General features: G+C 37.8%; 1 protein-coding gene across 1 annotated transcript; it reads right to left on the reverse strand.

The window, feature by feature from the left end:
- Positions 1-220: 220 nt before the first annotated feature.
- AKIRIN2 (akirin 2) lies at positions 221-19,792 on the reverse strand. Its single transcript, XM_055330583.1, has 5 exons — positions 18,964-19,792; positions 3,865-4,008; positions 2,015-2,164; positions 807-878; positions 221-575 (listed from the first exon to the last, which is right to left on the reverse strand). The coding sequence occupies exons 1-5, from the start codon at positions 19,196-19,198 to the stop codon at positions 565-567; spliced, it is 612 nt and encodes a 203-aa protein (XP_055186558.1). The 5' UTR covers positions 19,199-19,792; the 3' UTR covers positions 221-564.
- Positions 19,793-27,920: the final 8,128 nt, after the last annotated feature.

Below are 27,920 nucleotides of genomic sequence, written 5' to 3' on the forward strand. Positions count from 1 at the left end.
CTACCCAAAAAAAGAAAAAAATTTAAGGGAAAAAAATCCTGTAAATCCTTTCTGAAACCCCAAGAAGTCCTGGAATACAGAAATGCCCTCCCTCTTTCACGATTTCACAGGAAGCGCTGTAGGCTATTTGCTTAATAATGTCCTGGGATTACATTCTAAATTATTAATACCTGGTTACAGCTTGGTTGGAGTGCACAATTAAAATCACACTAACTTCATCTGAAATGTCATTCTACAGTTTTATTTACACAACCAGTGAAGGGCATGTTCTTAGAATACCAGCTTTAATCCTTTTCAAACATATTAATATAAGAAGCCAAATTGTAATGATACAGCAAATGAGGCCACTGGCATTAATACAGGTAGCAAAGGTCCACATCCAGATGGTACTGACATCAGGGTAATTTCCAAAACCAGTTGCTGCCTAAGAGTGGTTGCCACTGACGAAAGCTTGAAATAACCTGTATTCACAGGGGGGTATTGGCATTGCTGCATGTCATAATTAGGACCTCTTGCAACAACTCAACAAGGAACAAGGCAGCCCACAAATGCAGAAAACGTGATTCATGAAACATCTAAAGGGGGAGGAAAAGGAAAATTAGTGCAAAGTCCAGGTCAAAATTCAAAGACATACCAGAACTTCAACCCCAATGCTGCCCTACATATTTAAGTAAATGAAAGTAAAACTTTAGTAAAGTTTTGCTGCCTACCTCCTCGAACCTTTTTCTCCATGATTTTGTTAAATTCTCTTGAGCATGTAGATAATTACAGTAATTGTCTTCTCCATAAAGGATGGAGATACTTACAACTAGCAGGCTGTTCTCCGTATCGTCGCATTATTTGATCATGCGTAAACTTCACAAATGCATCATATTGTTCTATAAATAAAGGTACATATCAATTATAAAATTTGCAAAATGTACTAATATTTTAGAGCCAGATAAACTCTGAAAAAAATCTAATATGTATAGTGAAACAATTCTAAATTGGCCCTTTGAATCAGACCCATAACCTCTGTAATAGTAATTAGTTTTATCAAATCAAAGAACAGAGCTTGGTCAGGAAACCTACAAATGTCCAAATCAACCTCATGTATAGGGTAGGAGCTTATTTCTTAACTTATTAAAAATAAAAGGCTATCTTTCTACTCTGAAAGTTTACTGTAAGTGATCTATGAGTGGCAGTATTTTTTTTTTTTTTTTAAGATTTTATTCATGAAAGACACATGGAGAGAGAGAGAGGCAGAGACACAGGGAGAAGGAGAAATAGGCTCCATTGCAGGGAGCCCGACGTGGGACTCCATCCCAGGACTCTAGGATCACACCCTGGGCCGAAAGCAGGCGCTAAACCACTGAGCCACCCAGGGATCCCCGAGTGGCAGGAAGTACTTAAATGAAAAGAAACAGAAAAACAAAAGTTTAACAAATATGTCCAAAAGCATCCACATGTAGCCTAATCAACTGTCACAGAAAAAGATGTTACAAAAAAAATAAATAGAAAAGAAAAAGACATTACATAACTAAGCAAATTCTCTTGCCTATATTAGCCCCTTCATTTAAGACTTTAGAATAAAAAAGCTTACACTATCAATACCGAGTAGAATCTGGCTTAAAAATCGGGGAGAAAAACGTCCTCATTAACTGACCATACACAATAAATGTATCTAGACTGATGGGAAAGTTCTCATGAAAGATGTAGTCTAAAAATCCAAAAGCAAACTGAGGTGAATAGCCAAGTCAAATGTTCAGCACAGGAATATCAAAAGAAAAATCTAGTTCACATTAATACTGTTCCTGATCTATAAGGTTAAGTAATACTATTTCTTGAGGTCACTAAGGAGGGCCATGAGCAACAGGAAAGTTAACTTCCTTTCTCGAACTGAAATTCTCCAGTTCTTAGAAAACATACTGTAACCAGTGGATAGATAGGATAATTTAACCAACATTAAGGACATGTGGGAAATAATGCATTTCTTAACAGTAAGCTTCTAGGAGATTCTAAAATAATTTCATACCTGCAAGTTTTGTGTTCAATATTTCTTCATACTCTTCTCGAACTTTCTCTTCACGTTCTTTCAACAAACGTTCACAGATCATCCCAACCTGTCGTAGAGTAAATAAGGGCTGTTCTTTTTTTAATGGTGAGGATGTTGCAGATGAAGTCCCTATGTATAACATGAACCCAAAAAAAAAAAGCACGATTTAGAGCCATCATAAAAAGGATCTTCTAAATGCAGAGGTTTCATTTGGATCTTTTCAGTTTTCATATGAAAGCATTTTCTGTAAGTTTTTAGCACAGTATTTCCCAAGGAGTCTTAAAACAGGTTTAATACTATCAGCTATTTACAACTCTAGAAAAACACAGCAAGATGTATATAATCAAATTATAAAGTAAAAAGTCTGAAGGTAATTGGAGAAAAGTACAAGATACAAACAAAACTTAATAAAGTTTATGTTTTTTTAGTTAAGGAGTAACAGCTAGGTAAAAAATACTGTGAATATAATCCTAATATTCAACATTAAATTTTATGGTTCAGAGTGCTTAAGATTATTAATGGAACAGCCACTTAGCATCATCAGATAGTGATACTTGATATAAAAGATTTCTTCAGAATGCATTCCTCTTAAAGTACTACTTAATGAACTTACATCATTATTTATTGAAAAGAACATCTGAAATTAATCTTTTGAAAACTCAGGATTATGACATGATGTTCTATTTTAACACTGCTCCAAGTATTTTATACACACTCAAATACATAGATTTGCTATCAATTGTCCTGCTCTGTGTACCTGTTCCTGGACCCCCAATCCTCTTTTCACTTTTTTGTAACATGCATGGCTGGGACCACTTAATTAATATGCTTGTTAGAGCTGTGTCTATCACAAAATAAAGTATAACAACTTTGTAACTATGAAGGCTATCTTCCTAGCTTTGTTAGTTGAGGCTGCCAGTTAGTTGATCTAAATAAATTGACTGAATGATGATGACTTAGTTTCCTGCTGATATAAATCTAATCTCTACCCTCACCTCCCCCTAACAATGTTTCACCCATGTATACACACCTATCTCCCCACCCCCGCAAACTGGCAGGAATACGGCAGAATTTAGTTTTGAACAATTTTATGTGTCCTAATCTAATTTCATGACTATTTTATAGCCTTTGAATTTTTTTTTTTTTTAAATAAACTCTACCACCCAATGCAGGGCTCGAACTCAAAACCCTGAGATCAAGAGGTGAATGCTCTACCTACAGAGCCAGCCAACAGCCCCTGAATGGTTTTTTATTCTGATAGGTTTTCTTATCCTTCCTGGGAGGAGGAAATGAAAGGGGGCAGGCAACTTTGGTCACAAGAAAAACTATTTTGCTGAGAATTTTACTAAACTAAGAGCCAGTTTGCAAACCTTTAAGAATCTATCCTAACAGGACAAATGTATGAAGGTGCATGAACGAGGACACTTTTGTAAATACTTTTATTACCGGAAATTCAGTCTGATTATCTTCATTAGTGGTTAAATAATTATGAGAAGTTCATAAAAGGGCATAATAGTCAACCATGGTAAGGTGCATCTACACTTAACAGAGAAAGTTAATATTTTTGTTTTAATGAAGGCTACAAATCGTAACCCTTATGGGGAAGTCCACTTAGGGGTATTATATCCAGGTGGTTGTCTCTGAGTAGTGGGAATCCAGGCAGCAAATACTTACTTTGTACCATATTCTACAAGATCATGAATTATTTGTATAAACATTTTTAAACCAAGGGGGAGAAACAGAAACTTGAATGATTAAAGGCAATTTAAGATTACCTTTTCCCATACTAAGTAACATTTCCTTTCACTTATTACTAAGTTTATTATTACCTGGTGAAGCTGGTCCACTGAGGAGAAATGCATGTGGTTGTGCCTCAGAAGTACAACATGGATCTGTCTGTTGGAAACTAGTTTCTAAATGTCTTCTCTTCTGCATGCGTTTATACTCTTGTTTTATGTTGTACAGAATTTGTTCTAGAAGGAAAAAATTGGGAAGATAAAAACTATGAAGTTTAAAAAAAAGAAGGCTGTTTCCAACAATTAGTACAATCAATCTACTGAAAATATTTTCTTCAAATAATATCCAGACAACTGATATTCTTGAGGAATTTGTTTCAGCATTAATGGGGGCACTCATTCAGAAATAGCATATACACACCACCAGGATTTGAGCTATATCCTACAACACCATTCTTTCTGAGCATTGATTAGCAAAAGACAAATTTAAGTTTTTCATTCAAAGTAAAGGGAGTCTTGTGAACTTCTAATTCAATTTAGTTTAACTCAGAGTCTTAAAAATCCCAAATTCAAAGGCTACTTATTCATCACACACAGAACTATTAAACAGTCTTTGAAAAGACAATAATTAGAAGTGGGGAGCACTATAAGTATATATATAAGCACAAACCAGTGAGTATTGACAGCAGGTCAAACAAAATGACAAAGTTGATGGGGAACTAAAAATTACTATACATTAAATGGTCATGGCCATCAGTCCAACAGAAATATTACAGCATTAACAACAAAAAGTGTTGTTCTGAATCTTGGGTGTAAAAACCCACATAAAGTGGTATGTAACAGGTACTCAGTAAGAACCATCGTACCACAGTGCCATTACCTTCAACCACAACCATCTAAACAGGTAAAATCCTATCAAGCGTGTACCTTTGGCCAGTATGGTTCATTCTGGAAAGATTAGTAACTCAATATAGAGTTACTATTTAGCCTCTTTAGAAAATCCCTCCCTTGAGGTTTCCACTACCCTCGAAACAGACTTTCCTACAACCACCATAGCTCCTAGATTATCCATGTGAAACTACATCCTAAATTTATTAATCCCAACCCAAAACAAATTTAAACAAAAATTAAGGTGGCTTTAATTCTACAATGGTGTGTTAATTTTAAAAATTTTAAAATGAACTGAAAGCTTACTTGAAGGCTAAAGATTTGTGGAAGATGAAAATTTTTTTAATTTAATTTAAAATTAAATTAAAAAAATTTAATACTGGTGGGTTTTTTTGTTTTGTTTTGTTTTGTTTTTTTTTAGGTATATACTTAATTCTCCCATTTCTTTTCTCAAACTGTATTATTTCCCCAGTAAGAACTTTTAGGGCTTTTGAAGAAGAATCTGAGGGGACAGTCAGTCCCCTTACACATTTTAGATCCTGCCAATTTCATTATTTTAACTGAGAAAAAGTTGCAAAAAGATACATTCTGTGAAGAAGCTCTATTTGTGTAAATTTTGTGGGTGAACAAACCTGTTACATATACAAGAATCTGCGGCTTAATAAGCACTACAGAATTACACACTGGAAGACTGAATAAGAAGTACTTTATCTGTAACATTTTTCAGAATCTTAACATTTGTTTATATTAAAAATGGTCATTTTCAGTCTTTTCCATTTATTTGAAATAGTCTGTGATTTAAAAATGAAGGTACCGGGATCCCTGGGTGGCTTGGCGGTTTAGTGCCTGCCTTTGGCCCAGGGCTTGATCCTGGAGTCCCAGGATTGATTCCCCCATCGGGCTCCCTGCATGGAGCCTGCTTCTCCCTCTGCCTATGTCTCTGCCCCTCTCTGTATCTCATGAATAAATAAATAAAATCTTAAAAAAATAAAATAAAAATGAAGGTACCATGGGATGAGCACTAGATGTTATACTATATGTTGGCAAATCAAACTTCAATAAAAAATTAAAATAAAAATGAAGATACCAAGTGTGAAATAAAATGGCTGTCTCCTGAACAGTTAAGTACCTTGATAGAAATGGGTTTCAAAGAAAGAAAGAAAGAAAGAAAGAAAGAAAGAAAGAAAGAAAGAAAGAAAGAAAGAAAGAAAGAAAGAAAGAAAGAAAGAAAGAAAAAGAGAAAGAAAGGGAAAGGGAAAGGGAAAGGGAAAGGGAAAGGGAAAGGGAAAGAAAGGGAAAGGAAAGAAAGAAAGAAAATGGGTTTCCTAAGATTCACAGAGGGGTCAAACAAGATCTAGCCTAAGATTAATGTAGTAAAACCTTTTAAAATTTAGCTTTGTATTAGATGGTAGTCTAATACTTAAGAGATGCTATAACAAGCTAAGGAATCTTTAAATATAATTTACAAAATAAATTCACCAATTTAATTGTACAACTTGAAAGGTTCTCACAAATGCATGCATACAGGTCTTGAAACCACCACTATCATAATAAAGAACTTTATCACCTCAAAAAGTTCTCCTATGCTCCTGCTCCTATTCACCCCTCACCTTCATTACCATAATATTCATCTGCTTTCACTATCTGAAACATTTTTGCCTTTTTGAAAATTTATCATATAAATGGAATCATAAAAAGTATAGATTTGTGTATGATTCAGTAAAATGCTTTTGAGATTCATACATGATGTTTCATGTATCAGTAAGTCCTTTCTTTTTATTTAGTACTCCATCGTGTCTATATATACACACACATGCACACACCCCTTATCCAATCTCCTCTTTCTTTCTTTTCTTTCTTTCTCTTTCTTTCTTTCTTTCTTTCTTTCTTTCTTTCTTTCTTTCTTTCTTTCTTTCTTTCTTTCTTCCCCCCCCCCCAATCTCCTTTTAATGGACATTTGAATTGCTTCCAACTTGGGGCTATTATAAATAAGGCTACCATGAACATTCAAGTACAAGTCTACAGGTGGATGAATTTCATTTCTCTTGAATAAATACCTAGAAGAGGAATTGGATGGCCTGATTATGTGGTTAAGAGCATGGTAAGAAACTGACAAACCATTTCCACAGTAATTGTACCATTTTACATCCCCACCAGCAATATATATGTGAGAGTTCCAGCTGCACTACACCTTTGCCAACTTGATACTATCAACTAAAGAGCTGAAGAATTTTTAAAAGATGTATTTATTTTAGAGACAACTCATGTGGACATGCGTGTGAGGGTAGGAAGAGGGAGAGAATCCTCAAGCAGACTCCCTGCTGAGGAGCCCCATGCAGTGGGGCTCTATCCCAGGACCCTGAGGTCATGACCTGAGCCAAGATCAAGAGTAGGGTCCTCAACCGACTGAACCACCCAAAGAGCTGAATAGTTTTGAATGCTTTGCCTCAATGCTTTTTCATCTAATATGATGCAACTATGTCATCCAAGCCTCCTCATGTGCATAAATGCTCTAATACTGGTAACATGTAAACAACAGTGTTATTCAGTGAATAATCCAACTTAACTTGACCAAGATCTCAGCTAACTTCAGGTCTCAAACTCATTTATCTCAATTTGGAGAGGTATACAGTTTTAAAGGTATTAACTCAAGAAATTTCCCCAGATTCAATTTTCCACAACTCACATTGTAAATTCAACCTAGATACCTGGCTGACTGAAGTTGCTTCTTGTATCAGCTGGATAGAGGTCTTCCATTCATCAATAAAATTCTTATGTCTACCTAGTCTTAAACTACTTAAATCTAGCCATCTTTCATCAAACTGCCAAGTGACATTTTATTCCAAGTACATATAATACGTAATAGTGTGTTGCCAACACAATCTATGGTCCATTAAAGAAAAAGTCAAATCAAATGAAGCTTTACTTACATATCAGTTGCACATGCCAGTTTTAATAATGCTGCCTTCATATTTGGCTTATGTGCACAGGACGAATTTGTAGCAAATCACTTAGAGCAAAATATACAGTTATCTTCATATCAAACTACACCACAAATGGTGGTTATATCCCTTGTCAGAATCCTAAAAACTATATCCTCCTTTTACCATAAAATACTAAGATTTCTTCCACCTCACTAGGTCTACATGAAAGTCAGCAAATTCTGTGACTAATGGCATTTTCATTCCCAAATCTAGTAAATGCCATTAAGATTGCCAATAAAATTCTTCTCCTTAACAAATGAGAGATTATCAATGAGCCAGCATTTATTCCTCAAGAGTATTTTTTAAAACCCATAAACTGAGTAAAAAATCCAGGTAAATGTGAAAAGAAAAAGTCTGGCTTGTGGCAGTATTAAGCCTACTCCCAAACTGTTTTATTCATTTTAGTTGCCACTGATTACTTAAGAAAGCCTGTGCCAATAAGGTCAATACAGAAGAAGAAAGCAGTTGATGGGATTAAGAAATAAGTCGACATGTGTAAGAGAAATAGCAAGATGAAATTGAGAGCAGAGAGGAATATGGAATTAGATGCAACTACAAATGTCCTTCTAGATACAGTCCATAAGATGTCTAAAAATGTGACGTGAAACTAAACCTTTGCTTTAGACCTGCGTAAACTTGCTGTTTTCCCATTGACATAATTAGTAAATCAAACATAACAAGTCTCATTAACAGTTTAAATTAAAAAAGTTTTAAGTTTAGGTATATAAGACATTTTTGTATCACCTTCATTTCTCTATGAAGTATCTTTGAAAAAATAAAGTGAAAGTTCATCTAACCAACTCAAGCAATGGGATTAAAAATAAATAAATTTTCAAAGTTCTAGGTAGAACACAAATGAAAAAACTTGTACACAAGTAAAGAAAACCTGCAATTGGCAATAAGACCTAAAAATAAGGAACTGCCGAACTGTACCAAATAAAGTAACAAACCAAATCTAGATCTCTGAACTACATACTAGACATTGTCAACATACACAACTGAGTCACACTATGGAAGCCCATCTTTGTAAATAAAGTATTTTCCCAGGATATGTCTAGAAACTAAAACAGCTCTTATGTTCTCTTTGAAGGAATCTTAAGGACAATGTTCTTACTCAGCCAAGAGCTATCTAACTAAAAAGAATGAGTTGATGCCATTTTTAATTCACTTTAAAATTACTACGTCAAAGGGACCTGGAACCAAATTTTAACACAAGATTATCAAATCATATCTAGAAGTGTTTTTTTTTTCTTAAAGATTTTATTTATTATTTAATTTACTTATTTGAGTGAGAGCACATACACAGCAGGGAGATGGTAGAGGAAAAGGGAGAAGTAGGCTCCTGGCTGAGCAGGGAGCCAAGATGCACAGCTCGATCCCAGGATCCTGGGATCATGACCTGAGCCAAAGGTAGACGCTTAACTGACTGAACCACCTGAACACCTCCTACATGTAGAATTTTAACATCTATCTGGATTAAGGTAAATCCTAATCATAATATTGCTGCACAAAATTATATAAACATTAAGGTATTACCTACAATGCTTCAAAAACAACTGGCTTAGATTCTAAGTTTACAACATATAATATTTTGCTATAAAGACACATTCATTTATCAATTATCTCCAACAACAGAAAGAAAAATCATAATCACTACAGGTCAACTTCTATTATTTCACTGGTACTATAATAGCCAATGATTACTTATTTGAAATAAAGGACTCAATTTGCTAAAACCTGCAGGTCTAAGTATAAATTTTACAAATTAACTGCACAATCGGAGTCACTACTTCAAGGAGTCCAAAAATGCTCAATCAGCCGGAGATTCCTCCCTAATATCCAGTAAGTTTCATATCTCTATTTTATGACATCAGTTTCTAAAGGAATGTTCACTTTGTTGCTTTTGTTTTTTATTTCTTTATTATCTGTTAAACATCTCAAATAGCTTACAATCTATGAAAACCAAAAAAGCTGTAAACGGGGAAGGGAAAGAGTAAACTGAACCATCCCAAATCCAAAACCCAAAATATACATGCCACAGGAAACATTTAATGCCATGGCAAGAAGTGCCATGTGGTTTATGTATACAATGGAATATTACTCAGCCATTAGAAACGACAAATACCCACCATTTGCTTCAACGTGGATGGAACTGGAGGGTATTATGTTGAGTGAAGTAAGTCAATCGGAGAAGGACAAACATTACGTGTTCTCATTCATTTGGGGAATATAAATAATAGTGAAAGGGAATATAAGGGAAGGGAGAAGAAATGTGTGGGAAATATCAGAAAGGGAGACAGAACATAAAGACTCCTAACTCTGGGAAACGAACTAGGGGTGGTGGAAGGAAGGGGAGGAGGGCGGGGGGTGGGGGTGAATGGGTGACGGGCACTGAGGGGGGCACTGGACGGGATGAGCACTGGGTGTTATTCTGTATGTTGGTAAATTGAACACCAATAAAAAATAAATTTATTATAAAAAATAAATAAAAATTAAAAATAAAATAAAAAATGCCAAAAAAAAAAAATAAAATTCACTAATTCCATGTAGTTTACTTCACTCATTTATATTACTTGCCTGAATTGTGGGCATTTATGTTTTTGTCTCCTCCTTAAAATAATAACTCATCTACTGTGGCAATTAAAAAGAAAAGTGGTTGGTTTATTTATTATTGGACATTCTGGGAAATGGAGGGGAGAAGGAAAGCAGTAAAAGCAGACTACTTCAAGTACAAAAATATCTGTTACCCTAACCTACATGTCTTTTGTAGTTCAAAATTAGACATGCTCCTCTCTAGCAGTAAAATATTCTGTAAATCAGTAAACCAAATTAAACTTAGACTCATTACATGACATTTACATATATTGATTCATTTTTCCTAAAACATCTTCCTTAAAATATGAAATTCATGTTATGTGATTGACAGTGAACAAATGCATTTACTTTTCTATTACATCTGCTTTAAAAAAGCAATTAAGACTACCTTTCTTTTTTTTTTTTTTTTTTTTTTTTTTTTTTTTTTTAAAGATTTTATTTATTTATTCATGATAGTCACACAGAGAGAGACAGAGAGGCAGAGACACAGGCAGAGGGAGAAGCAGGCTCCATGCACCGGGAGCCCGATGTGGGATTCGATCCCGGGTCTCCAGGATCGCGCCCTGGGCCAAAGGCAGGCGCCAAACCGCTGCGCCACCCAGGGATCCCTAAGACTACCTTTCATACCAGAAGGCAATGAGGAAGTCCACAGACATCTGTTTATCCCATATATTTGTAAATTAGCTGTGAATATTTAAAAGTCAACACAGTTCACAAAAATCCTGACTTCTGGGGGAAGGAATGGCTTCTGGGAAGATCTAACAATAAAAATAAAAGGTCCAAATTCCCCATGACCAGATCTGAAAGGAATGATCTGAACTAAATATATAAATTAGAGCTTCATCTGTAAGTGAAAACTAGTCAGGAGCATGCATGTGATTGCTTACGGAGCTATTAAGCTAAACAAAAGTGCAGATGAATTAGAACCAAGAACTCCTAACTTTAATGACCAAATGAAAACAGAAAGCAACAAAAGTGGAAGAGTTCAAAAAGTTATTTCAAAAAGGAGTGGAAGAATAGCATAAAATGCTCTAAGAAAGGTCAAACAAGATGAGGATTGATTATAAACCATGGAAATCATTGGTGACATGACAAGAGCTATTTGAAAGCGCTCTCAATTTGTTTTTGAAGTTGAAGAATCTGGATGACTGCTGAAGGAAAATGAGGATGTTTTATTTCTTATATTATAATGGATTAAGTATAATCTTAACAATACTTAAAACCAAAAGCAAAGATTCAGTTGCAAGAGGAAAATAATCAAGAGAAGATTCTTTCAGAGAAAGAGAATCCTTATCTCACTGTGTAAAGTGCTTTAATTATTTCGTTTAAACTTCTTCAGTAATATTAAAAGGAGAACAGGATTAGCACAAAAATTGGTAGTGTAGATACTGGGAAAAACGAAGCTGCCATTTGATGGCTCCTATTTGTGAAGTAGAAGCAAGGTTATTCACTGGAATGTCAGGATTGCTGGACAGTATAAAATGTTCCACTTGAGGTTGCCCCATTGTGATTATCTCCAACACTTTGGGACGAGAAATGCTCTTAATCCTCACAACCATCCTTAAAGGCAGATATTACATCATGTGCATTATTTTACAGATGAAGAGAATGTGACTTTGGTTCAATGTCTTCTGAAAGGTCACACAGCTGGAACAAGGTAGAGTCGTCATGACGTCAGGGCTTAGGCTCAACATCTACTGCCCTCCCCAGTATTATAATACTACAATACCTAGCCAGTATTCATTCCACAAGTACTTAAAGTTACAATAAATAACAAGGAGGAAAGCTTATTTTTAAAAAACCAGGATGTCAGAGAGAGAGAGATGACTACTAATTACTGATATTTCAATTCTCTGAAACTTCAAACTGTTAAGAAAATAGTAACTAACCAAAGCAGTGCAAGAGTCTCATCTACCCAGTCCTAAAACTGTGATCACTGGCAAGAATAATTATTTTCAAAATCTTCATGTTACACTCAGATATTTATATAAGGGATACTTCCCCATCTCTAAACTGCCTCTTCTTAGAACATGCATCTATATCTAACCAGAAATGTTTTACTGATGTTTTAAAAGGAAGAATTATTCTAAATTGCTAAGTCAGCACTGCCACACATATGGGACTAATTACAATAGTGCCAGCCTCTGATAACATACCCTTTTTCACCTTAGACCAAGGCTGATTGCAGTGAGCATCAAGTTCTCCTGTTCGGTCTCATCAACCTAAAACTTCTTGTACTTTTAACCAATTATACCACTTAGAAAAGTTTTTCTATCAGAGAATTATACTTTAGTAACAGGAACAAGGCAATTCTCTGTGACAAATGGAAAAGTTTAGGAACAGTAATGGTCGAAAAATTGGCTTTCTGCGATTTTTCAAATTCCACTCTACATTCTTTTTTTAAAAAAGACTTATTTATTTTTGGGGGATAAGGGCGGGGAGAGGAAGATCTCTCAAGCAGACTGCTTGCTGAACAGAGACTCTGGGGCTCAATCTCATGACCCTGAGATCACAACCTGAGCCAAAACCAAGTCAAACTGTTAATCAACTGTGCCACCCAGGTAGGTACTCCTCCACTCTACATTCTATTTTTCAATTGCTAGATCAGTCCAATACCTTTTTTTTTTTTTTTTTTTTTTAGAAACAAAATCCACTCTTCCAGGTCCCCCCTCCAAACTTTAGTTTGATTTTTGGAGGTAGTTTTCTAAGAATTAACAGTAATGGAAATGAAAATGGATACTAAACCAAAGTCAGAATATACATCATAAAATAAAGACAATTTCAGAAACAATGAACAAGCTTCAACTATCACCTTAAGGAAAAAAAAAATCACTTTAATGTTTCAAAAGTAGTAACAGTGTGATTTAATTAGTAAAACAATTTCAAAACCTATGCTACCAAAAGTGGATAGAATGCTTACATAGATAAATGTCTACAAGGAATTAAAACAAGTAATACTGAGATAGCATAAAGATTATAGTTATTTTTATTCAACCTAGCTAATGAAGTATCCACAGTGGTGGCTCTATCAGTCCCTTGACAGACTATCTCTTTGCTTAACCAGCACAGTATCTGAACTCAAATGAGGTTCATAAAAGCTTGAACTAAAGTAAATATTTAAATTTTTAATAATGTTGGGAAAAACCAGGTACATGAATAGACCCAGAAATAAAAATTAAGTCAAATCCCAGAAACGTATATCACATTTTGATTATAGTAATTATTATACTATAATCAAAATGTTGCAAAGCACTAGTTCATTTCAGGATGATCTGCCTATGACATTTAACATAAACTAATGACTTACAATTTCTTAAAGGGAGGAGGAAATTAAGTTATAACCTCCTCCACCACCCCCCCCCAAGACAAACTACAAGCATATTCTGTTTTTCTTTTACTGGAAGGTTAAAAAACCACTACCAACCAAAATAAAAGCCTATCACCACAAAGAAGATTAAACAATCTGGCATACTTCAAAAGTCTAATCAAAAGGCCCAAAATAAACACCAAAGCTGACAATGTAACATACAATTTTAATTTACCTGCAAGGATTCCCTCCCTGCTCAGTAGAGCTTCAATATCTTCTCATCACATTAGAAACTTGCTATAACTTAAATCATTCAATTCTTTTAGAAATAAGAGACTAGAACTTCATATTACAAAATATTTTCTCCTAAAAATCATCTAAAAACTTAAAAAATTTATTTCTTCAAATGTGCAGATCTCCTAAAATGGTAAAATTCTTATTACTGGGACTATCTCAAACATTATAATGCACGTAATCTATGTTTATCATCATTGTCTAGAAAAATGAGGGGCAGTATATGGAGTGTGCTTCAAGTGCCTCAGAAAAAGTATTGATCAGTCTTAAAACTAATTGCTATATTTATTATTTCAATAAATTTGAGAAGTATCTTAAAACCTTGTAATAAGACATTAAGAGGGAAGTTATGGCAGATAAGAATACCTTTGGGTTACTTTCAAACTATACAAGTCCCATATAACCCACTGTAACCTTTCAAAATCCAAGGGGCAATTCCTGTAAAGAATCTTTCCTCCAAGACTGAGTTATTAGTGATAGATCACATTTCCCCCCTTTTTTTTTTTAGATCACATTTCCTATATGTTTAGAAAGCTGACAAACATTGGTAAACTGAGCAATAAGATAAAAGATGAATCTCTTGAACTATATTCACTTGTTGAAGACCTCTTTACCATCTGCAGATGCCAGCCAGATTGGTTCACATAGGCTTGAACAAGTATTCACACTATTTCAAAGTAGTCTTTTCAAAGGCAAGAAATTCACTGTGGTTTCACATATGTACAGAGAACAACTGTGAGTCAACAATATTAGTACAGTGTTAACGCAAAGACTGCAGGGACCATAACTCGCTGGTTATAGGTACTCAAAAAAACCAACACTCCAGCACTATTACCTAGTTTGATGAACCACCTATCCAAGAGGTCCAAACTTAAGCCATGTTATCATTCTGCATCCTTCAAGTGGAGGGAGAAATCAAGAGTTTGTTTTCAAATAGAAAAAATACGCAAAACTGGGCAATTAATTCCACTGAATCTCTTATTCACAGCCTTTCAAGACAGAAGTGTTTTTCTACCATAGTGTCTTCCTGGGTTCATCAAATACTTAGTAAAAGATCTCCTGGGTACTTAACACCGTGTATTTTTTTTTCCTATAAAGCCATTCAAGAACTAAAGAAATTTATTATTCTCCGTTACAACTCAGATTATTTCTGTGGCAACCATGGTAACTAGTAGCATCTATAACTAAAGGGCTAACTGCTCTGACCTAGCCATGTTTACCTTATGTGTTTCTGTGCTCAAGTTAGGCTTTATTTTTCTTCAAAACAAAATAGCTCAGTAATGAATACAACTGTGCGTCTGCTTTTAAAAGCCACAAACTCACACAATTCTTAAATCCATAATCCATAGGAATATGAAATAACTGCAGTTACATACACAGGCTTAAGTAAAATATCAGGTTTAAAATTTGAAGTACAAAGACCATTAAAAACAGTCTATTTGCCAAATCCACTGAGAAACTAGAAGCAATTTAACAGCTGTCTAAATAACCACAAAATATTAAAAACACTTCTGGCTCAATATAAATGACATCTGAAGTGAAATGCTGCCTCCTCCAACAGACATCTCATTTGTTTGCCTAGAACCGTTTATACTTCATTTAAGCCAGCTGGTGTCTCCGTTTGCAGGCATGCATCAATGTCTACTGAACAATCTAAGTTCCTGTAAACCCTTCCCCATTCACAAGCTGCAATTTCCATTTTTAATGGCAAGTTTCCAGCAAATACAATAAGTTCTTACAAAGGAATTTAACTCTTTATCCAACTCAATTCCTAAAGCAGACCAGAGCAGTGGTAACAAGACCTAAACAATGTGTATAAGTGCCTAGCAAATTCCCAAGTAGTTGACATCCACAGAAGGATCTCCTTACCAAACCACTTATTCAGTACAATTATGAAAAACAATATGTTTGATTTGATCGACAGTCTCTTGTAATGTTAGATGGTTCTTGGGAATGTTATAACAATCTTTGGCTAAGAGATAATATTGTGAGATGTTTCAAAAGCCAACAGAGAAGTATACAGAATGCACAGAATCTTTTCAACTAACTTACCAGGGTGAGTACTGATGCAGCTACTAGAGGTATTCATTTTTCCCAGTCTACCCCCACCCCATCCTCATTCACTTTTCCCTTTTCACATCCCAGGCATTATAAACCTTACTGCTGACATCCTAGAAAGGCAGGAGTGGACACACTTTTTCTGTAAAGGATCAGACAGTAAATACTTGAGCTTTAGGGAAATACAGTCTCTATAACAAATACTAGCTCTGCAGTTGTAGCGGGCAATGAGCCATACTTTAAGGGCGGTGGGGAGAGAATGACCCTGGCTGGTTCCAATAAAACTTTTTTTTTTTTTTTTTTACCAGCCCTTTCCTTTTCCCTGGCATTAAGTTGCAACAGTTTGAAAAATACAGATTTAAATAATTTAAATAACAGTCATCAAGTCAAACTTTCGAATCATCTTCCTGGGATGACTAAAATAAACTAGGGTTGAAATCCCAAGTTCCTCAAACTAGTAAAGCCAGAACATCATTTCAACTACACGTCAAAACACACTATGTAAGTTTCCAGAAAAGAACAATGATAAAACAATAAATTATATGCATGTTCTGAAAAAAAAATAATTTCAGTACTCTAGCTCTAAATTTTTAAATTACACTTGAACTGACAGAAATGAAAGGAAAACAAAGTTTCTGCAGAGTCCTAGTCAATCTCAACTTGGTAAATCACTTTCCATTTCCAACCCTAGCTATTTATTTCAGCCACAGATATACAGACATTTACTCTTGCAAAGTTTGAGAATCACCACTGTTAAAACAAAAATCTAAAAATTAAGTGCTTGGAAAAATTATTTCCAAGACTGGGGACATGAAAACTGAAAAGGTCTTTGATACCTGCACAACACTGCAGCTCCCATTATGACATCATTACAAAAACCACACAGGAGCCTACCCAAGCTGGCCATCTAAAAACAAAGCCAAATTAAACTTCATGTAGAATATCATTCAAAATTACAGTAAAAAAAAAAAAGTTAATTTTAGCAAATTCAAAACTTTACAATTTCAACCGCTTTCCTCAAGTCAACTTTTTCTGTTAATACTCAAGTCGGTTGAAAAAATTAAATCTTTTAGCAGGCTCAAAATGATCAATTAGGCTGTGATTTTTAAGAGTTCAGGATATGATCAAACTTCCAGAATAGATGTTAAAAACACCCCGAAGATGACAGCAATATTTTGGAAAACATGAATTTGAAACATCAGGCTTATTTAAACAATTTCAATTACTCCAGTCATTTACTAAATTATCATCCACTCAATTGAAATTTGAGACAATGTGGAGCCAACTGCATTAACCAATGCTACAAATGCATCAATGAAATGAGAAATTTGTAAAAGATCGCAATCCTGAATAAATTCCCTTTAAAGTGAAGACAAATATAGCTCCTGGCTGGTTAATCATATATGCTCAAGACTACTGCAGCATTGAGATATACTAAAGTATATCCCAAACCTAACACTAAAGATAAACTCCCAAACCTAACACTGTATTAATTCACCGGCTCCCCGGAAATTCATAGCTAGTTAGCCAGGGCTATTTTTAAGTGGCCTTATTTGTTAAGTACAGATTCCTAGGTATCATTTCAATTTTCAATATCATTTGACTAAAAAGACAAAAATCTAAAAATAATTTAATCACCAGCTCATAACACTGATTGTCTTTTAATGCAAAGCCTAACAGTAAATCAACCAATGCCTTTACATACAAGGCAGTTTAGGTAGAGTTACTAAATAAAACTGAGAATTCTTCTGAAAACTCTTTACAACTCTAAAATAGTGTATCCTTAAGTTAGTCAAATATTTAATAGCAGAAATGGTAGCCTAGGCATTGAGGGTGTCCCTAAAAATCTGGGGAAGGATATTTAAAAACCTGACTTGAACAAAACAATTCCAAATGGAAGTTGCCAAATATAGAGGTATATACTGCCCACGGGTTTTTTAAAAGCTGATAATAAAACACTTAAACTATGAAAAGGCTTTGTCTGCAAATGATATCACTAAAGGCTCAAATATGAAACCTTTGCATACTATACTCACAAAGAGATTTACACTATCAGTCCACAAAAGCCTATCCTAGGACTGTGCCAGGGGCACACAAGGATTTTCAAAGTACAGAAAAAACTGGGCACACACACATGCAGTACAAAGCAGCCAAAAGGCATTTCCCCATAGACACTTTCAGGAAATGTTTCAAGATGAAAAGCAAAGACAGTCTTAAGTGCCTTAGAGTCTTGGGTTGATTTCTTTATTACTCTCAAGGCCTAGGCTGTTCTCCACCCCATCCCCCACCCCCACCGTACCCTGTTGAGAAATAAAGCACCTCCAACCAGAAGCAACTACTCAGGCCCAATTTTCAGTACAATTCGCTTTTCATTAAAAGTTCAAGTTTCTCAGGGTCTAGACGCATAGTACGATCATATTACAGTACTCGGGAAGAGCATTTTCTTTGTTGTTGACCCTGCTAGGGAAACAGGTCTTGACTCAGCCAAAGTGGCGTTCTCGTGGGTGATTAATGACAGGCCTAGATCTCGCCCCAGTGACATCCATCCCCACCCCCCACCCCCTCTGTACTAAAATCAGCCATGTCTGAACTGGAGGAGGGGCTGCTGCCTCGCCTCAAACCACCCAGTCCCACAGTTAAGGGCTGCAACCAATCGATTCGAGGAGACAGATATCGAGATTCGGGCGAAACGTTATACTCTTCTCTCGCCTAAATTTATGAATAATATCACCCTCTCTGATCATTTCCGCTGGGGCTCTCCAGACTACGGAAACACTCAATTCCAGTCATTCAGCCCAAAGAAAAGGATCTTCCTCTTCCCCACAATACCCGGCAAGGCACAGCCCCTGCCCTCCCCACCTCCCGACTCCCCCACCCCTTTGACATCAGGCCACTTCTATTGTGTCGCCGGGGCCAGAGGACCCAACTGGAAGAAAAGCGGCCGCTCCACTGCTACTTCTGCGAAGGAGGACGACCAGCCCGGCAACCCCATCCCTGGGGCCGGGTTCCGCGTCCCGGGACCCCCGTTCTCCAGCCCACCCCGGCGGCCGCGGGGCCGAGTCCCACCTGTGGTGAGGCGGGAGGAGACGTCGCCAAAGGGGGACGGCTCCATTCGGAGATACTTCTGCGGCGAGGCGGCGGCGGCCGAGAAGGAGGCGGCGGTGGCGGCGGCCGCCGCCGACGGAGAGGCAGCAGCCGAGGTGGGCGCCGACAATGGCGCACATCGCCTCCGCTTCGGGGACGCTGGGCTCAGCAGCGGGTCGAAATCCAGAGTCCTTTTCAGAGTGGCGCCGCACGCCATGGCCGGGGCAGCCGAGGCCGGACTCGGGTGGGGTCGGGGAGAGGTGACGGGAGGGGAGGGTGAGGGAAGTGGGGGGGGGGGAGCGGGGACCCGAGGAGAGCCTAACCGACGGGCTCAAGAGCAGGAAGGCGGGGTGGTGCAGCGCCGGCGAGGAGACGAGAGGAGCCGCCGCCGCCGCCGCCGCCGCCGCCTCCGCTGCCTCCGCGGCAGGGGCAGTGGCCGGGCCGGCCCAGGCGAGAGCGGGAGGGGCGGTGGCGGCCGCTCACGACAGCCGCGTCAGGGGGGCTCTTCCGCCTCCTCAGGCACAGCTCCCCCGGGAGAGGCTCCGGCCGCCCCCGCCGTCCGTTCGAGCTTTGCGCCGCGCCTGAGGCGCTCCTGCGCTGAGACCGGCTCCCTTCGGAAGTCGAAACCAGCCCCGTCAGGTATGAGGCTGGAACGCGGCCACGAATAAGCCCGAGTAAGGTCAGGAGCTTGAGAGCGGCGGTCGATGTGGAGGGATTGCGAGGTGGAGGCAGCGGCAGGAGCTCAACCGAACACGTCCAGCCGCTTCCCCCTCCTCTGTACGACTATTCCACCCGCCGCCGGCCCCAATATGGCGTCAATAACAACGCCGCCGATTCAAATTCTGCGGCCTCAGGGCGCGTGCGCATAGGGGTGGCTACCCCGCGGGCGCATTCTGGGAGTTGTAGTTTTTCACTGTGGAAGGGAATCGGCGTGAAAAGCGATTAGGGAGGAGTCACGAAAACTACGATTCCCGTCATTCAAGGCGCGGCATTCTGAGTTCCGGGTTGGAATTTAAATCCCCTACACGGCTTGAGTGTAAAAGGAGCTAAGCAAAAGGGGAAAAAAAGAAAAAGCTGGGAGAGACTGGAAGAGAGGAAAGCCAACTGATGCAGAAAATAGGCTTAAAAGACCTTTAAAATTCAGGACATAGTTGCCCTGATACCATTCCCACAGTGATTTAACAAATGGGAAATAGAAAACTTAGCCAACCCAACAGTTCAAGACCGATTAATTTCGGTAATAAGAGTGCCAAAAACAAAACCTGTCCTAATGAGAGGCTAGGAAATACTGAGATTATGGAACATACTTAGGACTGAAAGGGAGAGCAACATTATTAGTATCAGATTACATGATCCTTGAGTGAACTGGATGCTTTGCCCTTCCCAGGTAGCTGCTTGCATCCATTTATTAAATTCTGCAAAACCAGGTTTACCCTGTAAACGAATAAATTTGAAAGAGTACAAAGCCAAATTATTTTGCTTTGGATTAAAAGCGAGTGATACCAGAAATTGTATTATCTGTTGAATATTGTAGTATAGTATATCTTTTGAACTCTTAAAAATTAAAAAATCATAATGAAATGTCTAAAGGAGTAGATAATGAACCCATTTTATAAGCAAAGAGGAAATTTTGTACTGCTACTCAGGTACCTAAAATAACAATCAAATACGTTAGTAATAATGTAAAAAATTGTCACCAGTCTTTTGCCTATGGAAGCTATCCCCAGTCCAATACAAAAACTAGTTATTGCCATATTCTCAAATGATCATGTGAATGCCATTTTCTCAAATGATCTTGGATATCACTATACTAGTTTCAGTATAGTACTTATGTATTCCCATTGTCAATTTAGTAACTGAAAGACATTTTAACCATTTTGCCGATAATTCCTCATTTGTGACTAGTTTAATATATTCCTGTTTTATTGAATTGTTCAACACCTTAAACATCAGCAGTTCTGATCACATTGTGTCAATGAATAAACTGCACTAATTTTATTTTAAAATATGTTGTTTGGGAAATATTTTTTTGAAAATCATCAGCATTTAATGAAACAATGGCTTAACTCTGACACCCAATAGGTAAATTTTTGCTAAATTCTAAACACCATGAAACATAAAACCTATGATATGAAATTAACAGAATACACATATTTTATGTAAATGAGTAGGAAAAGATAGATTAAGCCGTGGGAAGCAAATAACAAAGCATTTATATTCCTGATAAATATTTTCTGAAATTAAGACTCTACTTTAAGCTATACAACTTACTTGGAGAAGGGACTGTTAGGAATTAAATTGTGTTATTTCAAAATTCCTATGTTCTTTTTTTTTTTAATTCCTATGTTCTAACCTCAGTATTTCCCAGTGTGAGATGTCCATATTTGAGAAGAAGGTTATTTCAAATATAACTAGTTAAGATGAGGCCATACTGGAGCAGGGTGGGCCCCTAATCTATTATAACTGGTACCTTAATAGAAAGGGGAAATTTGGAAACAGACAAGCATGAAAACATGAAGATGCATCTATAAACCAAGAAAAGGCAAAGATGGCCAGCAAATTACCAGACGTTAGGAGAGAAGCATGGAGCAGATTCCCAGAGTCCACAGAAGGAACCAACGCTGCAGATCCCTTGCTCTCAGAGTTCTAGCCTCCTGAACTGAGATAAATACATTTCTGCTGTTTAAGCTGTCCGTCTATGGTACTTTGTTATGACAGCCCTAGGAAAACTAATTCATCAGGCGATGGGTATGGGTGTGGTTATCATTTGTGTTACCCTGTGCTGCCTGGTAAATGAGTTTTATGTAAAGGTGGTTAGAGGATATCTGGCAAACTTGACAATGCAGGCCTAATGGCTGCACATGCAATCTGTGCTTCGCAGCATATCTGCAAAGGGCTCTCTGTTATTATTAAACAGTGGCAGGGTTAGGGCAGCCTCCTCTACTACCAATGACTAAGGATTCAGAAGCTAAGAGGAACAAGCTGAACTCTTCCCTATTCACTTCTGTGTTTTTGCTCAGGCTCTCTGCCCCATACTTTTTGCCTGACTACTTATTCTTTAAGATTCACCCTGGGCATTAACTCCTATAGTAAGTCTTCCCCAGACACTTCAAGGCTGCATTAGTAAAAAAAAAAAAAAAAAAAAAAAAAAAAAAGGCTGCATTAGTTTTATAGCTTCACATAGAGACAGATACCTGTCTTCATATCTTCCTCATTACTCTCACCACATTGCAATATAATTCTCTGCTTATGAATCTGCCTCTCCTACCACCGTATTAGTTCCTTGCCAATAGTAGAGTTACTTGCATACTTCAACAGATACCTATTGAATGTTTCTTACAGACATTTTTTAATTACCCTATTCTCCCAGTAGCGTACATTATTCTTGTCTCTTAAGATGTCCACTAAAATATAGCAACCCCTTCAGGGTAGAGAAAAACTGTTGAAGTAAAAAAAAAAAAAACCCTAAAAAAAATTCTTAGGCTAAAATTGAAAATAAAAACAATACTTGAAAGCACATAAGTCTTAACTTGGTTTAGGGATGCCTGGGTGGCTCAGTGGTTGAGCGGCTGCCTTTGGTTCAGGGTGTGATCCCCAGATCCGGGATTGAATCCCACATCAGGCTTCCTCTGCCTATGTCTCTGCCTCTCTCTCCGTGTCTCTCATGCACAAATAAATAAAATCTTAAAAAAAAAAAAGTCTTAACTTGGTTTAGAAGTAAAGGTGTATTTTGTTGATCAAGAGGAAAGAAAACCATATTTAACACAATAAGCTGAATCAGGTCACATGAATCTAAATATATAGTACAGCTAATGGCTCCCCTGACCTACACAGACCAAAATTGTTTTTGTTGTGACTAAATGGCCTATAATAAATGTCAAAGGCTTGAAATAATTAGAATGGTTTTGCAACAGTCTAGAAAGTATTTCTTGATTTGTACAATCTCAGAAGCCTCTGAAGAAAAACTCTTTTACCCAGATGCTGGTCTCTGCTTGGTATTAGACTTTTCTAGCACCTCCCAAAATATTCCCCAGGATCTGGAAGTAGACATAGCTGGATAATATGAGATATCATTTTATGTCATCCTGTGCCTGAAGATCTTTTTTATACCATAAATCATTTTCAAACACTTTTTCTGTTGTCAAAGATAAATGCATTTGCATTTATGTAAGGTGTGGAGAGGTGTTTGCTGACTTTGCCTGCTGAGTTTGAGTAATTGTAGGCTCAGCTTTAGGACTAGCAGTTCTAATTCAGGAGTCACTTCAAATCTATATTCAGAACAAGCATTGCTTACAGCAAAAAAAAAAAAGTTGTTTAATCATTGTGTAAATGAGTGCAGTAGGGAAGAAGAGACATTATAATTTCTTCCACATAAAGTTTTTCAGGCTGGCCGGGACCTCTTCTAAGAACCATATTTGGAATACATATTAGAATACATATTTTCCATTGTAGATATGATATGGCTAATATTACTTTGGTTTCATTATTTTGGATGTGGTCATTATTTTGAATTGATTGGATAGTCCTAGAGTAATCAAAACTGTATATCTGTGAGTGATTTCAAGAGGACACCTAGACTAGTCTCCTGCTCCAAGGCATGATTAACTGTAAAATACTCAAGCTAAATCAGTATCTATTTCATTCTTCCTAGAGATTTTTAGGATCAACATTCAAAATCTTGCAGTTAAAATGCAACTGCAAATTTTCTTATATCTAGCTTTAACCACTTCTCCATCAGAAGCTGATTTCTAATTGTATAGTGCTCTATGAAGAACAACACACTCCAGGAAATAAGCCATGATTCACTTATCCTAAGGGACTTTCAAAGAAACCACAGCATATTCTCTGAGTAGTCAAAATAAGTTTTTATGAGGTCCTCATTTTAAAATTTGCATGCTTTTCTCAAGTGTGTACAGTCAAGTACCTATATCCTTACACAGAAACCACTGGCGCTTACTTTAGAGAAAACTCAATCACGTTTGGGGATCTTATTTCCCAGCCCAGACCAATTAGAAGAATCAGGTAGAAGAGGGAAAAGGGAATTGAAGATGCTATACAGCGACTACAATAAGCAGCCCAAACGTTGTATAGCAAAGAAAGGTACTATACAAAATGACTACAAACTTCAAGCACAACAGCCTTGAACCACTGAAATGTCAGGACAATCAGTCCAATTGCACCTGAGGCATCACTGAATTACTACAGGACCATATAATTATGGGAGGGTTGCCATAGTTAACATATAAAAAATGACACCCAGTTAAATTTGAATTTAAGATAACAAGGAATGACTTGTTAGTGCAAGTATGTCCCAAATACCACTTATTTTTATCTGAAATCCACGTTTTACTGGGTATTCTGTATTTTATCTGGCAACCCTAAATAAGATGTTGACCCCAAGTCATCAGTAAAGCACAAACTGTTTACTATGCAGTTTGAAAATGGTGTAACTGGGATCCCTGGGTGGCGCAGCGGTTTAGCGCCTGCCTTTGGCCCAGGGCGCGATCCTGGAGACCCAGGATCGAATCCCACGTCAGGCTCCCGGTGTATGGAGCCTGCTTCTCCCTCTGCCTGTGTCTCTGCCTCTCTCTCTCTCTCTCTGTGACTATCATGAATAAATTAAAAAAAAATTAAAAAAAAAAGAAAATGGTGTAACTAGTATGATATTGGAAAATGTTCCGTTGATAGCATTTAAGATTAAGAAAATCAAAACTCAGAATGCCTGTGTGGCTCAGCGGTTGAGAGTCTGCCTTTGGCTCAGGGCATGATCCCAGGGGCCTGGGATCAAATCCCACATCAGGCTCCCTGTGAGGAGCCTGCTTCTCCCTCTGCCTGTGTCTCTGTCTCTCTCTCTCTCTGTATCTCTCACTCTCTCTGTATCTCTCATGAATAAATAAATAAAATCTTAAAAAAAAAAAAGAAAATCAAAACTTTCAGTTGTCTGGAAAGTTGATTTATGTTAAATATTTTGAATAAATATATTCTATTCACTATAGAGTACCAGCCATAAAATAAACCTTTAATAAACATTGGGATGAGGGATGCCCAGGTGGCTCAGTGGTTCAGCATCCACCTTTGGCCCAGGAAATGATCCTGGGGTCCTGGGATTGAGTACCATATCAGGCTCCCTGCAGGGAGCCTGCTTCTCCCTCTGCCTATGTCTCTGCCTAGGTCTCTCATGAGTGAATAAATAAAATCTTAAAAACAAACCAACAAACCAACAAACAAACATTGATTGAAAGACCTGGGTGGCTCAGTCGGTTAAGCATCTGACTCTTGATTGCAGCTCAGGTCATGACCTCAGGATTCTGAGATCCAGCTCCACATCAGGCTCCACGCTCAATGCAGAGCCTGCTTGTCCCTCTCTGTCCCCTTGCTTGCTCTCTCTCTCAAATAAAATCTTTAAAAACAAAACAAAACAATAAAACATGGGATGAACAGTGAAAAGCTTCACACACTATCTTCCCAACAGTAAGACACCTCAAGCCTCTAAAGTTTGTCCCTAGCAGTTGTCTGTTCTGTTGTCCTGCCTGAGTCCACACCTGATTCAGAGTTGGTATCGCTATCGGTGTCCGACTTCCGTTCCCTCTTGTGCCTGTTGTTCTGGGCTTCCATGATGCCACTGTGAACCCTCCCTGACGAAGCTTTTCAAGCAAATGAGATTGTACCTACATTTCCCCAACGCTGAGGGCTCCCTCTGCAAACCCATTGTTATAAGAGTCAATCAGGTGTGTTGTGTGAAGGAAATGAAGAAACAGGCCCAACTCTTCCCCTGGGAGCAGCTTTTCCAACCCCATCTACTGATAACAAGCATCAACCTAGGAGCAAAAATCGGTCATTTGGTCATTTGCAGCCCCAGGGCCTGTATTATGGCTGGGGCTTCACTGGGTGACCAAGAAACTGCTAGATTTCATCTGGACCTTGTGTCCCACAGTTTGCCTTTGTGGTCTGATTAGTCCAAGAAATTGTTCTCATCTTAAAGGAGACAGTCTGCACTCTTGACAGGGTTTACCTCTGAGCAGTGGAACATGGAGTGTGTCTGTGGGAACAAGATGAACAGGACATGTTCCAACCCTCAAAGAAACTTAACTTTCTACCTTATATGATTGACTGAAGATTCTTTTACAAAAATCCCATTTATTGCAATTATTTGAAAAATAAAATATAATTTTGTGGAAAAAATAAGTCATCTTAATTACCATTGGTCTGAAAACTAAAAACCAGAACATCTCAAAATAGGACCTAGCATATAGAAAGTGATGTATATAGTGTATAGTAACCCTTAGTAAGTGATGGCTACCATTATCTTAGTATATGTGGTGCTGAAGCGAGTACATGGCTACCATTATCATTCTAAGGCAAATTCTAAAGTCTCTTCAAACCTGAAGTAGTGGAAGAGTTTCCAGAACCTTCTTGAACCAATCACAGCTCCTGGGGTCCAGTTTCTGAGCCAATCTCTCTTCTCCCTTCCGTACTCCCCTGCTAGGAGGGAACTCAGACCATATCTAGGTTCCAAATCAGTGTAGTTGGGTTATACGGTGTGCCTTACTTTAATCACAATTATGTAGGTGACTTAGAGCCTAAGTGGGCAATATTTGGAGGGAGGAGAAATATTATTTACAGGGATCTGCCATAGCCCAGGTGCTTTCTCAGCTTATCCTAATAAAAACCTAATAGTGTTAATCTCATTTTACTGTTACACCTATGGCTCATGCCTGTAGTCACACAGTCTTAAATGGGTCAGGGTTGGGACTGTTACCTGACTCTGCAAGATCCCAAAAGTGTGTTCTTCCACACAGTTGACTAGGGTGGCAAAAAAAACCTGGAAAGAAAGAGATGGATTAATTAAAAATTTCCAAAGTATCATAATGGAAATAAGCAACAAGTGGTTGATTTTTAAAAAAAAGTTTTTTTATGGACAGTGTCAGCATATGTTCCAGAAGACATCAAAAAATGTATCCTATGACTACTTCGCAGTGTTTTGTTTCCCCATGGAACTTGATACTTGAGTACCAAGCTTTAAAAGATGATTGTTGAAGTATCACATTTCTGTTCTAAGGCAATTGTGAATTCCCAGGGAGTATTATGGAATCACATGTGGCCCACATGGCTTATTTCCCTTTCCAAAAAAAACCGGTTTTTTATCATGGCTTCAAAACAGCTAGCTACAGATCACTAAAAATCATTCCTAAATCCTATAAACTACATATTTTACTTTATTTGCTAACAAGCAGTTAAGTGGAAGTTCAGGTTCCTTTTATTCCTCTTGGTCACTTGCCACTCGGTATGTGGCCCACAGACTAGAAGCCCTGGCATCACCTAGGAGCACACCTGGGCGCATGTGGAAGCACACCTGGAGCTCTTGCATCAAAATCTGCATTTTAACAGGATCCCCCAGGTGATCCATATGTAGATATAATTTGAGAAGCTCTGCTCCCCCATAGCATCTTCCAGGCAGATGTGCTAATAATAATAAATCACGGTCCTCAGGTATGGGCCATGCACTCTAACAGTGATACTAAAATAACTAAGACATGGCCTCTGAGATAGAAAGTGGAATAAAGAAAGAGGTGTAGGCAATCTAAAAATGCCCGCCTGGATCAATGAGAATTCCTATGTCCAAATGTCTTTCTGCTCCATGAAAGAGTGGTATTCAGAGCGGCTTTCAATGGAGATAATACACCTGAGTGTTGTACTTGGAAAGTAGTAAGAAGAAAAAGAAAGATGCATACATCTTCCATACTGCTAAACTGTTTCTTCTTTCCCTAGTAATTATCCCCCCGCCCAGAACTCCAAAAGAAATGTAAGACAGCAAAGCTTCTTGGGACCCACTCACTTAACAAATGTTTATTGGGCTCTATACCCGTCTCTGTGGTAAGTGCTCTGCTTACAGATGAGAACCACTCAGTCTCAGCCCTCATGGAGCATGTGAACAATTA

The sequence above is a fragment of the Nyctereutes procyonoides genome, unplaced genomic scaffold, assembly GCF_905146905.1.
Source record: "Nyctereutes procyonoides isolate TBG_1078 unplaced genomic scaffold, NYPRO_anot_genome, whole genome shotgun sequence".
In the NCBI taxonomy this organism is placed as follows: domain Eukaryota; kingdom Metazoa; phylum Chordata; class Mammalia; order Carnivora; family Canidae; genus Nyctereutes; species Nyctereutes procyonoides.